The 14,065-nt window shown below is 37.7% G+C and overlaps 1 protein-coding gene across 1 annotated transcript in view; it reads right to left on the bottom strand.

Moving 5' to 3' along the window:
- The window catches only part of Gpc3 (glypican 3), a 423,699-nt gene that overhangs the window by 120,840 nt on the left and 288,794 nt on the right, over positions 1-14,065 (bottom strand). Inside the window, exon 5 of the mRNA XM_026405602.2 lies at positions 12,874-12,999. Within this exon, the coding sequence (XP_026261387.1) occupies positions 12,874-12,999 (126 nt within the window). The remainder of the gene's footprint in view (positions 1-12,873; positions 13,000-14,065) is intronic.

The raw sequence follows: 14,065 nt of genomic DNA, 5'->3' as shown, positions 1-14,065 counted from the left end.
AGCAATAAAATAAAGGTAAAGAACAACAAAGGTAGGAAGAGGTGAAGCCAAGTATAAACTCCCCCACTCCAACTGCCCCAGTAGCTGCAGGTGCCCTCAGCTACTCCACTCATTGCACCTGCTCTGCTTCTGGAACAAGTGTCCCATTGTATGAGGCTGTACAGATGGAGGTGCTAAGCAAACAAGAAATGACTTGCCTGGTCATAAAGTAGATGGGATTCCAGGAAAACTTTACGAAACCAAATAAAAGTGATTGTAAAGCACTTGGTAAAATATAAACTGCTACATAAATACTTAATAAAAGCTCACAGCAATGCACACAAGGACAACTAGGTCAAAAATTACCCAAGCTCTCTAGCCTGGAGGATCTTGGAAGGAATGAAAATTGTCTTCCTCCCTATGGTTTTCTCAGCCACTTTGTATTCCCCAGCTTTTACCTGCCCTTCAGCCCTTGGCACTTCTCTAGATGGATCTCTCTCACCTCTGATATATCTCTGTAGTTAGAGGGCTTCTAATTTTCATTCTGGGAAGGTCTGTCAAATATTATTTGGAGCAACAGACATTGAATTCCATTTCTTATGCTCAGGAGCCCCATTGGAGCTATGTGGTGTTCTAGGGGAGACATTTTCTTTAAGGTTTAATTACATGATCTCACCCAAACTCTTCCATATCAGAAAGCAAGAACAACTCTGACAACCTCTCAAACAGCCAACCTATCTGCTCCGTTGTAGCCCTAACATACCTTGAAGAGAAAAATGAAGAGCTCACTGCTATCTTGATGAGAGTGATTATAACCTGGGGCTCCTTTTGAATCATGTTCACTTTGGTCTATTTGGGAAACCATCAGGGGAAGAACTGGAAATTCAAAGTCATTAAGGTGACTTTATGGCATTCCTTCCCCTTTCAGACTACCCCCCACACAAGTATCTTCACTATTAAATCTTATAGCCTGATAGAGATGGAAAGAGCCTTGGAGGTCATTTTGTCAAATTCCTTCATTTTATAAATAAAAGAGGAGGATAAAGGGCAGTCACTTGCCCAAGGTCAGGCAAAAAGTTCATATTAGAGCTAGGATCCAAATTTGACCCTTAGCCTAGGGCTGAAATGGTCACTTCTGCATGCACTCCAAAGCTCCATAGGGAATACAGAGGCTTTGTTGTAAAAGGCACATTTGTAGAGGGGGCTGGGTGGAGGACTAGCCTCAGAGGCAAGTAAAAGGTTATCTTCTAGCAAGGGACTGAAGTAACTCTAAGGCAAAGGGGAACTTCTCCCAGGGGATACCACCTTATACTCTTGAGAGGACATGGGAACAAAGCAGCATGGTGGGAGAGATGGGAAATGTACTGCTACCCTTATGGGCCTAGACTTGGAAGGCCTCAAGGAAAAGACAGCATTTAATAGCACAGGCTAAAGAAAAGTTGGACAGAACACTATTCTGGGTTTTCTGGACAATCAATTAAAGCAAACTTAGGCCAGGATTAAGAATAGGAATAAGAAAGTATTCCTAAACCTTGAAGGGGAGAAGCCAGGCACTAGATAGGCAGGGCACTGTAATAAAGAGACTGACTGGGTTTGAATCCTGTCGGTCTTACTAGTGCTGTGAACTCTGGTAATTTACTTAATCTCATTACTTAAATCAGGAAAGTTGGAATAATATTAATGTCCACCTCAAAGGCTGTTGTGAGAGTTAAACTTTGTTAATGCACACCAAGTGCCCAGCACAGTATCTGACACATGATAAGAACAAAAGAAGGGTTAGTCATTATTACCATTGACAGCTCTACTGTTTCAGTCTTGCTTTCTGAAGTCTCACTACACCCTTAGACAGGATTTGGGGGATAGGCAAAGGGCAGACAGTGATGCTCAGAATGCTTTAGGGAGGAAAAGAGTGAAGGCAGCTAAATGAACACAATCAGTGAGCTGCAGTTCCCCCAGCTCTCCTCCAAACTTCCAATGCAAAACCCTCACAATTGCATCTTCTTTCCATATTTAGTAACTGCTAGAGTCATCAGTGCCAAAGAGTGACCAACTGTCCCTGACTTACTTAGAACTGAGGGATTTCCTGGGACTTGGGAATTTCTGTCCCAGACAAACTGGAACAGGTTAATCACTGTAGGGGCCAGGAGGTATTTGCTGTTATAAATTATTATTTGTTATAACCAGGGTACAGGGCACTTTGCTAGATGCTATCCACTGGGATTTGGAAAGGCTGGGTTATCAAGAAGGCATGCATAGGGATTTTTTTTGTTCTCTCTCTATATACAAGATAGTAGAGTGTATTTTGACATATCTTACATATATGGAGTATAATTTCCCATTCTTTTTAAAATTGTTTTTTTAGTTGTTGAAAGACTTTTATTTCATTTATTTATTTTTATGTGGTGCTGAGGATCAAGCCCAGTACCTCATACATGCTGGTCATACATTCATATATTAACATAGGATATTTATGTCCAATTTATTCCACTCTTTCCTATTCCCATCCCCCTCCCCTCCCTTCATTCACTTTTGTCTAATCCAATGAACTTCTATTCTTTCCTCCATCCTCACTAATTGTGAATTAGCATCTGCATATCAGAGAAAACATATGGCCTTTGGTTTGGGGGGATTAGCTTATTTCACTTACATGTATAGGGATCTTAATATGATTTTCTTCATGTCCATGATAGAAAAAGAAAAACAGTTTCTTAAACAGATAGACTTCACCAGGGGACCATTAGCCAAGCTGAGGATGATGATCTTTAGCAGGATAGTCACAGAGCAATAGTCTCAGTATCAATGATTCTCATTTGTTTGCTGCAATTCTCTGATACATGCTGTCTTTCTCCAAGTTCAATTCCCAGCACTGTTATTATGTGTGTTTGAAAGTAATAAAAGTGCATTTATTTTAAAATGGTCCGTCACTCCGACTTTTCATTAATTTAAACGGATGCTACCAATCTCTCAAAGTATTTCCTTATCCAGAGCCAACTGGTTTATTCAACACCATGGGCTGACTCATTTAAAAATAGAATTTGTGGGGCTAGATAGATTTACTTATTTTAAAAAAAAGTTTTTCTTTTTCTGGAGAGATGCAGAGAGAGCCACTCAGAAGGCTGCTAAAAAGTCTGTGTTTATATTCAAAGAGAATCTAATAACTCTGTGTTCATTATCCAATATATGCTTCCATTTATTCAGAGTAGAACTTCCCCTACATCTGATCTACTCTTTTACATCAAAATCTAGTAAATGGAGGGTGCTTTATAATTTTTGAAGTGATTTCATATGAATTTTCTTTCAGTAGGTTCACAACAAACCCTTAAGGCAGACAGAAGAGTATTGCCATTTCTCTGAAGGAGAATACAAAACGCTGCAAGTTCACCCAAGGCACACAGTTTTACCATAAGTATTACTCACAAGTCTGGGTTGGTTCACCTGTTGAATTTGGTAGACATGAATGGAGAGTCTACTCTATGCCAGTTACAACTGAGAAATGTGGAACATTAGAGACACACGTAAAATAGATAAATTCAGGATAACTGGGATATGTTCAGGGGAAACCTAAGTGCTGGGAGGCTAGGACCCAGCACAGGAGGGATTCAGGGTCATCAGAAGAGATGACATTGAGTTAAGGATAAGTAGGGGCAAGCCAACCAATGTTTTTCCTAGCCCCTTCTAGGATGGCTTAGTCCTCCTTAATTGTATTAGGAAATGACCTTGAAAATATGTGTCCTTGCAGAGTACAAGGACATGAACGTGTCTATCTAATCCCAAACTGCTGTATCCCTACCTCAAGTGGTAGTATATTATTCTGGTTCCTATTGAATAAGGATTCATCCCAGCTCTGGGCAAATAAAGAGCTCAAAACAAGGAAGAGTTCATTTGAGTGATTTTTAAGCTCCACCTCAGCATGTGGATCACTAAGATATAAGGAGGCAAAAAGTAGGAAGGTCCTGTGACACTTGATCTACAAAGAATACACTTTCCTCCACATGGAAATGAAACTGCATTATAAAGGCGACAAACCCAAGGATCAAAGTTATACTCACGTAAAAGAATAAAATTCATTGGCTTGAAAAATTGGGAAATCATGATTGATTTTAATGATCTTTCTTCTTTCTCACAAAGGTTCACCCAAGGGTGACAGAAAGGACCTCAGAGTATTAAGTAACTAGAGTCAACCTGCAACAAGATTTGTTCTAGTTTCTAATGTAATTTAAGAAGATTACCTGGGTTAATCACTACAAAGAAGTTCTAGGAAGAATGGTCTAAAATGCCTTTGCCATGAAACAAGATATTGAAGGTGAGAAGGCCAGTTCAGTGCATACCCTTACAAGGAAATACCTCTTCTTTGATCACTTGTGGACCCGAATACACACAATTTGCACCAACCAGGACTATGGCTAGGGATTTTGACCTTTTTTTTGTAGAAAGGAGAGGAGATAAGATAAAAATGAGAGGAGATGGGTAAGGTTGTCAAGAAATGTGTCATAAGCAGGACACAGTGGCACACACCTGTAATCCCAGAGGCTTGGGAGGTGGAAGCAGGAGGATTGTAAGTTCAAAGCCAGTCTCAGAATTTAGTAAGGACCTAAGCAACTTAGTGAGATCCTGTCTCAAAATAAAACATAAAAAGGCAGGGGAGGTGGTTCAGTGGTAATGTGCCCTTGGGTTCAATTCCCCAGTTAAAAAAAGAAAGAAAGAAAAAAGAAATGTGTTATTAAACCAAAGGAAGCTAAAGGCCTAGTTCTATCAATCTTCCAGGAAAGCTTTTCTTTTCTTTTGCAGTGTTGGGGATCAAACCTTGGGTCTTGTGCATGCTACACAATACTCTACCACTGAATAACACTCCTCACTTTAATAGGTTTCTTGAATAACAGCATGAATGGCAAAACTATTTACCATTTTTAAAAGGTCTACCATGTTCCAGGCACTAATACCCTGCATTTCTCAGTCTCTCTGAATTCTCTTAACATTTTGTTAAGGCAGAAATCATTAATGCCATTTTACAGATGGACAAATCAGAGGTCAGAAGAGTAAGAGCTAATATGGAATAGAGCAGCAATTCCAACCCAGGTTTGCTGACTCCAAAGTTGTGTGCTTAAACACTCTGGTATGCTGCCTTATGGTTACAACATAACTTTAAAATTTGCCTCTTTGTGAGTGAGTGTGTGTGTGCGTGTGTGTGTGTGTGTGTGTGTGTGTGTGTGTGTATTTAGTCCCCAACTATTTGGCTATATTCCTATTAGTAAAAATCATCAGAGAAACCCAGAGAAATCAAAATAACCCAATATTTTGCACTAGTTTAAGTATAGGAAGAAAGGGCAAAACCCAGAAAAGCTGAATTTCAAAGGAGCCACCAAAATACTGGGGCAACAATGGGGACCAGCAACAGTAAAGAAGTGGCACCTACTGATCATTCTTGTAGCCTTCAGAGGAGAAAAATCACCATAACTCCATAATCACAATTACAATCATCACAACAGCCAGACAGGGTCTAAGAGTCAGGCCACTGGCATGAGGGTCCTAAGAAAGAGGCTTGCCTAAAATGCCTCACCTTGTCCTTCACATGCCCCAAAAGTCCATTTTCTTTGATGCTCAGTGAATGACTATCAGGAAAAAAAAATAACCTTTCTGAATCAGAGTAATTGGAAAACTGTTTCAGGGGTGTAATTGTTTGTGGAGTTCAGAGGTATTCTAATGAAGTGACACTGATTATCACTAAATGAAACTGATCATATGCCTTATCAGGAAGAGGTCAGGAGACTTATCACAACCAGCAGTCCTGTTCCAATCAGTCCTCCATCTAGCTTACATGCTTTCTGGCTGGTGAATATTAAAGTTATGACAGATTTCTAATTTGCACATATCTTCAAAACGTATATAGCCACAATTCATAAATGACATTAGCATCATTCAAATTATTCCAGGAACTCTTCTTTGTCTACCCATTCAAAGCTAGTTTAAATGTCTTCTTAAAAGTAAGCAGCCCCACTATTTTATCCCCTTAACCCATGTGGACCTCAAATGGTTCAAACCTGCTTGATCAGCCACCACATTTAACATTTTGGTTCCCAAAGATTCACAAATATTTCCAAAAGATCCAGTTTACTTTTACAGGAAGAAAAATGGCCTGGACCTCTTCATCCTTGCTCTGGACATTTACCTGACCTGCTCAACCATTCCATATGATGATAATGGTGATAATAACATCAACAACAGCTGTCATTAATTCAGTTCCTATGTGTCTGAACACATTTCCACAACAATCCTGTAGAATAGGTATCATTACCTTATCTTCCAAATAAGGTAACAGAATTTGTTGTTAAATGTCTTACTCAAAGCATGCAGTCAACTGAGCTAGGAATAAAATCTGCATCGGGATCATCCTAAAAATTGTGCTTTCACAGTATGCACCATTCACCTGGCTCCTATTTCCTAACCTCTCAGAGTTTTCTCTCCATAATCCTCAGCCTGTACCACCGAGGATCAGCTGGCTGAGAACCAACAGCCTGTAGGCTGCAAGGACCAGTCATAAGCCTGTAAGCCTTTTTCTGAAGAAGATGTAGAAAAATTATCAGGAGCACCAATAAAATTGATCTATGACCTACCAAAGCCTCCTACTTCACGTTGAAGGAGGCAATAATACTTTAGAGGCTTAGAAGCTCTAGTATGTTAATAATTTCATAAGAGCAGTCACTTTTTTTTCATACTTGCATCTCCTAAGCTTTCCAGGCTAAAATAGAAGAGCTGTGGGCATGGAACAGCAATGGTTAAGAGGAGACAAGTCTTTTTCAACCATCAGAATCAAACTACAAAGAAAATATCAGGAGGTGACATTTATTGGTTCAGAGTACAGATATGCTTTGACCAGCCTTGGAGGATCCCAAATTTCTCTGTATAACAAAATGACCCAGTTGATCCCAGGAAGGGCTGACATTGTATAATAATGGGACACAATCTGCTTAAAGTAATAAGCCATCTAGCCTTCAACAGGTAGTCTATAGACATATTAATGTTGAGCCATGAAACTGTCTCCTTCTGTTACTTAAGACATGACAGCTGACCAGGTGTGGCCCATCCTGAGCATGGCATGCCATATTAAACCATCATTCAGCTAGATAAGCTGTGTTTTTCTCACTTGATTTTGAAGGCAAAGCTACTGTGTGTGACACCATAATCTTTAGGGATAAATGTCACTGTATTGCTATGGAGTATGTCCTGATAAATAGCTGCCACTAAGGACTACTTTTAAGATAAATCTGTGATGAAAAATACAAATCTGAGCCCTTAGATGGATTTTTATATGGGAGTACTCCCCAAACTTATCTGTCTTGCCATACCAGGATTTTAAAAAATCCTTAACTGTCATCAATATACCATGTTATACCAAATTAAGTCATTTTATACATAATCCATTTCTCCTTGAAAGCTTTTTCATAAACAATCTAGACTTGTCTAAGGTAAGGCAGGATACATAAACTGTCATACTAGTAAGTGGCCTGATATGCAATACTTTCATTCTAAGGCATACACTCAGGCAAACATAACAGTTTCCTAGGAATGCCATGTTTCTGCTTCCAAGAAAACTAAAATGGAAATGAAATCCAAAAATGTCTGAAGGGAGACCAAGAACTATGGAGAAAGATTGTGATAAAACTAATACCGAAGCTCTATTTGTCCCCCTCTCCCTTCTGCCTATCTTTCATAGCAGAGCTGCCTGAAGAATAGAGGGCAGAGGATGAACTAGCCACGAGAAGAGAGAACATAAGAGGTTAAACACTGTACCTCAGTTTCTAACTCTGAAATCAACAGAATAGGAAGGGCTGAGAAGATCTACTCTCAGTTTCAGCATGATTTGTCTGACTTGTGTCTACCAAAGTTTGGAATCAAATGACTTGAGGACTGACTCAACATCATTGAATGTTATTTCCATTATTCATTGTTTATTTTTTTCCTGTACCCTCCTTCTTCCTCTTGGTTCTATATTTTATGTCACAGATTTGCTTTCTCATTGTTTCTTTTTTTGTAGTGCTGGGAGTTGAACCCAGGGCCTCACACATGCTGGGAAAGTACTCTACCACCGAGCCACACTCCAATACTCCCCCATTGCTGCTTTCATTGGCTATCCCATATTTAAAATTGTATGTACACTGCCCTGAGACCTTTGGAGAAAAGTTACACTATAAAAATAAATCCAAACAACAAATAATTAGCAGTCTATTTTAGCACACATGGGAGTTATGTATAGCAACTGTTGCATACCCCTGGTCTATTCTCACGAGACCAGGATGAGATGTGCATGTTTATATGTATGTCTGAGTATGCATGTACTCTGACATTTGGGTCTTTACTTAACCCCTTTACCAACAGAAAAGACTCTGAAGGTGTTTCCCTCTTGCTATTTATGTAAGCCAGTAAAAGACTTGCTAGTGCTAGAAATCTGCCTCCTCCCCAAAGTCCCCAAAACATAGTGTTCTTAAATAACTGCACTACAAAAACAAAATCAAGTATTCTCCCTTGCTTTTCCAAGATCATGGGGGGGTAGATATTTTGTTGCCCCATTTATAAAACAACTTTGCACATGTCAGGGATTTGGTGTTCAGGGTTCTCTCATTTATTCCCACTTGCTGATAGGCCACAGTCTATCTCTCCAGCCCAGTAGAAAAGAGAGAAAAATGATCTTCTTGCCCCATTTTCAGAAACATAAATAAGGTTTTGGGACAAGAAAAAAATCGCTTTGAGAACTAAACTAATTGCTTTACATATTCCCACTTCTGCCTTTCCAATTATGCAGAGAAATCCTAGAGAGGCATTATAAACTTTAGAAGACTTGTCAATGGAAAAAAGAAAAAGAAATCACCATGTCACAATGAATGTGCACCTATAATTTCTCATATGAAATGGAAGGTAAGATTACATAGGAGAAGATCCATCTTCACTGCAATTATCCCCATGCAGATCTCAGGGAATTTATTCTGGAATGCCAGATTCCCCATGTGGGAGTCCCAGAGTCATCATCAGAGAATACAAGATGAATATGGATTCAAAACAGACTGAAGTATGTCAGCCAGAAGATAACAGCAAGATTCCAGAGCTGACATCAGGAGGCATTGGGTCCAATCCCCAGCACCACCAAAAAAAAAAAAAAAAAAAAAGAGAGAGAGAGAGAGAGAGAGAGAGAGAGAGATAAAAATTCAAAGGATGTGAAATTTGACCTTATTTAATAGATTGATTCTCTAAAAGTTGAGAGATATGTACATCCACAGTAGGAAGGTATAAATAGCTCTGATAACAGAGTTGACATGGATATTGTTCAATATTTCCTTCAGCATCTATATTTTCCTTTGGATCAAGCATCTCTAATGACAAGTCTCATTTCCTGTTAGGATTCTTGATTCTCCAGATTTTTTTCTGGGCTAAAAGTAAAATATTTTCAAAGGAACACAAACCTGACCTATAAAGATAACAAAGTTTCTACCTTTTGACATTATGAAGTGTCAACTCTTACTTAAATTTAAATTAAATGAAAAATTCAATGAAAAGCTCTGGAAAAGGTTTTAACTATAAATGAGACATGAGTGCAGAGCTAATCTTTATAAATGATACAAATAGAGGGCACACATGTCTTCAGGCTAAAGAACATCATATTATTAAATGTATATTCCTGAGAATTTTTTTAAAATGTAGATTGACACTATTCCCTAGTCTCATCATTGCATTAGGTCAGTAATACAAGTACAGGTTAATTATAACCTGAAGTTATTAACCAAGGAGAAGTTGCTTCCTAGATTATATTACCCTTATTCTTTCTGCAAATATGTTTGATTTTTTTTCCTTCCTTCCTTTTTCTCCCTCTCTCCCTTCTTTCCTGGATAGCATATATAAAAACTAGAAGTTGTTTTGAAAAAAAGTTTATTTTTCAGAAGTAAAAATAGAAGTTTGAAATAACTTTCCCATACAATAATATTTATTACTTTGTTCAGTACTCTCATGCATTTAAAGCTAGCAAATTAAACAAAAAAATTCAGTTAATATAGATTGGGGATGTAGCTCATTGGCAGAGTACCTGTCTAGAATGCAAGAGGCCTTGGGTTCAATAGCCAAACCTGCAAAACAAATTTCTTTTTCAGCTAACAGATGTCTTTTAATGGTATAAAAGTGCATTGGGCTAACTTTTGGATTTATTCAAATTCAATAGGCGTTGGTTATACTATTTGATAGATTAGAGAACTTTTTTGATTCCAGAGCAAAATCATTCACATACATATACTGGCCATGAAATAGTTAATATGAGAAAAATTCAATAAAAATCCCACTGATTCAAAACATACACGCCTGGGAAGATAATATTTTGGATTAATTATATCATGTGGGTTTTTTCCTTAAGCAATAGAAAATATATCATTAGTGGGTTTTGTTGTTTGTTTTTGTAATACTGGGGATTGAACCCAGGGCCTCACATATCCTAGGCCAATGCTCTACCACTGAGCTACATTCCCAGTCCAATATTAGTGCTTGATATATAGTGGGTGCTCAAATATTTGTTAAATGAGTAAATGAATGAACACACTAATAAAAATATATTGTAAATTAAAATTTCCTTTTTAATAAGGAACCATGGTTGAAAGATGTTACTTAGCCAGGTATGGTGGTGCACACCTCTAAATCCAATGAAGCACGAGAATTGCAATTTTCAAGTCAGCCTGGGAAACTTAGTAGACCCTAGCTCAAAGAATAACAATGAAAAGATAGCGGGATTCAGTGGCATATGCCTGTAATTCCAGCAGCTCGGGAGGCTGAGGCAGGAGGATGGCAAGTTTAAAGCCAGCCTCAGCAATGGTGAGGCCCTAAGGAACTCAGTGAGACCTTGTCTCTAAATAAAATACAAAATAGGGCTGGGGATGTGGCTCAGTGGCCGAGTGACCCTGAGTTCAATCCCCAGTATGTATGTGTGTGTGTGTGTATACATACACACACACACACATACACATATATGCATGCTTCTTAAAACAAATAAATATTCAGGAATTAGTCTCACCACATTAACATACAGTGGACAAATAACTAGGATAGTTTCTCATCAAGTTTATGCAAGAAACACATATTTGTCCCATGAGTATTTTCTTTTCTAATAATATATTGCTTATACCTGTTTTGAAGCATCAGCTTTTTATAAAGTCAAATAACATCCCTTTTCTCTGAAAATTAAAAAAATATGTCAAAACAGTTAAATAGATTTTCATGATTTGACTTAGTACCTCATGAGGTTTTAGGAGGTCAAACACACACTGTTTCTCCAGAGTACAGTGGGGTGCATGTGGACATTAATCTCTCCATCTTGATTCAACATTTGCTGATATAGAGAAGTCTATCTCTGTGCAAGTTCAATGCCTCAACCAGGATGGCATGCACCCTCATTCTCAGTGTCCTATGTCAGTAAAAGGATTTAGGTGAGGGGAAAAAAAAACATGTTCAGGTATTTGTTCCATTTTGTATTGGGAAGAGGAGAGTTAGAGGAGGAAGAGAGGAAAAAGATAAGTAACATGCATTGAGCTTCCAGTATGTGCCAGTGTGCTAAGGGCTTTAGACATATGACCTCACTTAGTATTTACAATAACTCTATTAGATGCCCTTACAGAGGAGGACCTTGAGATTTTCTACAGGTCCAGTGACTTACTCAAGGCCATACACAGTATGTAGCAGAACTGAGATACAAATCCAAGTTCTGACTCCAGAGCCTTCTGTCACCCATTACAATGAACTGTGAATAAACTTCATTCAGCATCTTATGTCCTGGTATTGGGACCCAATAGAAAGTAAGCTCATCAAAGCTTTCCTTCTTTACCCTGTATCCCTAGTGCCTATAATGGTGCCTAACACATAATATCTCAAAATATGAAAGCTGAAGGTATGAATGAATAAGTTAATAAGGAATAAAAGCACACAGACTATCAAAACTGGAAGGTCTCTAATCCAACCACCTCATTTTTAAATGGGAAACCAAGGCCTAGAGAGAACAAATCACTTTCCTTAAGTTAAGAAACTAATTTGAAAGACTCAGAACTTGATTTTGGGTCTCTTCTGTGTTCTCCTCTACAACACACTGTTAACTTGTACAAATGTTTTTTAAATCATCTTCGTCAACTCTGTGATTTCCTAAGAATTCTACCCTCTGGATCTAATTCCTTAATCACAAGATATTGCTCACAAGCATAAAGTAAAGAAGGTTAGAAATACTATTAGTTCTACAGAATTAAAACTCACGAGGATAGGAAACTTTGTTTTGTTCAGTTCAACATGCCTAGCACTTAGAAGGTGTCCAGTAAATATTTGCTGAATAAATGAATATATATTGTTTTTTTGTCAGTGATGAGCAAATTCTTTACAGATGAGGATAACATAGATTATATCAATACTCAAATGACAAACATTTCAGTAAAATTGCTCAGTGAAATGGTACTCCCCTTTCTTTTAAACCCCCATCTTCCTCTGTAAAATGGGGGAAAATAATAGTATTCATTTAATAGGACTGTTGAAAAACTGAAAAGAATTGATATGAAGCACTTAGCTTGGTGCTTAATACATAGTTAATGTTTAAGAAATGATAGCTATTAGTATGAATATTATTTCTTCAAACCATATTTACATAATGAAGAGAAGAAAGAAGCTCTTTGAAAAATGCCCCTGGATGCACAGTTCTCTATGTGTTTCAAAGTTTGTAAATTCTATAAGAGCTCTGAGTTATACACAGAATCCAAACATCAAAGATGCTCATATTTATGTTTTGTATAGAATTACTTGTGAAAAATGGCAAATAAGAATTAACCTTCAGATGAACATATGATGATTATTTGTCAAATATTGCTATATTTAACTATTAAAAAAGATTACCTCTCCACGAGTTCTTGTCCATTCCAGCACAGGGTGTCATTTTCGGCCACAGGGCTATGGCTGCAGATGTAGCCAGGCAAAGCATTATAGAAGCTGATGAAAGATTTCAACTTCTGAATTAGTTCTCTGAAACAAAAACAAAACATCTGTGCATAAGAGGCAAGTAAACTCAGTATGAGAAAAGTTTAATTTCCTTATCAGCATGATAGAAAGGCTCTGCCAGGCTGATTAGTGCAATAAATGATTTTTAAAGACATTCTTGGCTACAAGGCCACAATTTAGTTTTTTTAATCAATAAAATGATATTAGGGGAAAAAAGGCTGCCTACCATATAAGGTACTATTCCTATCTGAAGGATGATTTAATTCTAACATCCATTTTCTAACACATTTGGCAGCTTCCATTTTTTTGTTCAGAATGCTGTTACCTACATTCTCAAAGGTGCTGATTACAAGGCACACTGGAGCACTACATATCTTTTGGTTTCTGAGTGTAATTGAGTGCATTGATTGTAATTTACAATGCTATTACCCTAGAGATGGCCCCTTTCCATATAGGCTCTGGCTAATGGTTGCAGATCAGAATCACAGGGTGCTCAGAACAGTGTAAGCTTTATGAAATTCTCCTGGTAATATAGTCAGAGTAACACATATCTGCTAAAGGAGCAAGGTTTCTTTGTTCTTCGTCTGTATATTATGGTCCTATGAGCGGGAGGGAAGGTCAGAGGGCTCTAGTATATTTTATTATTTATTTGCTTTGTTTTTTTATGCTGTGTATGATAAGACAAATGTGTGTGTATGTGATGTGTGTGTGAGAGAGAGACAGTGAGAGCATATTATATATGAAAATGTATATAAACACACATATACCAGCGAAATTTCTTGCCTATTATCTTGTTTCAGCTGCATATGTATACACAAAGTGACACCATAAACTGGAGAGAAGTGAGCATATTTATGAAGAAATATTTAAATATCTATATATAGATGTCCAGTGGTAAACAAAAAAAAAAATAAAATACACTTTATTTTCTAAAACAATGTCCCTGATAGAAAGTTAAAGTGCTCTTCACATCCAAATCTACCCTAAGTCTACACAAAGTTTTTGAAGACTCTGGCCAGGGAATTTTCTGGCAGTGAAATAATTATCAATTTTGTCTCCAGGCTAAGAATGGATGGGCCTTTGAATTTTA

Source organism: Urocitellus parryii, chromosome X (assembly GCF_045843805.1).
Source record: "Urocitellus parryii isolate mUroPar1 chromosome X, mUroPar1.hap1, whole genome shotgun sequence".
Lineage (NCBI taxonomy): Eukaryota > Metazoa > Chordata > Mammalia > Rodentia > Sciuridae > Urocitellus > Urocitellus parryii.
The sequence above is the reverse complement of the archived record's forward strand: the minus strand, read 5'-3'. Positions and strand labels throughout refer to the sequence as shown.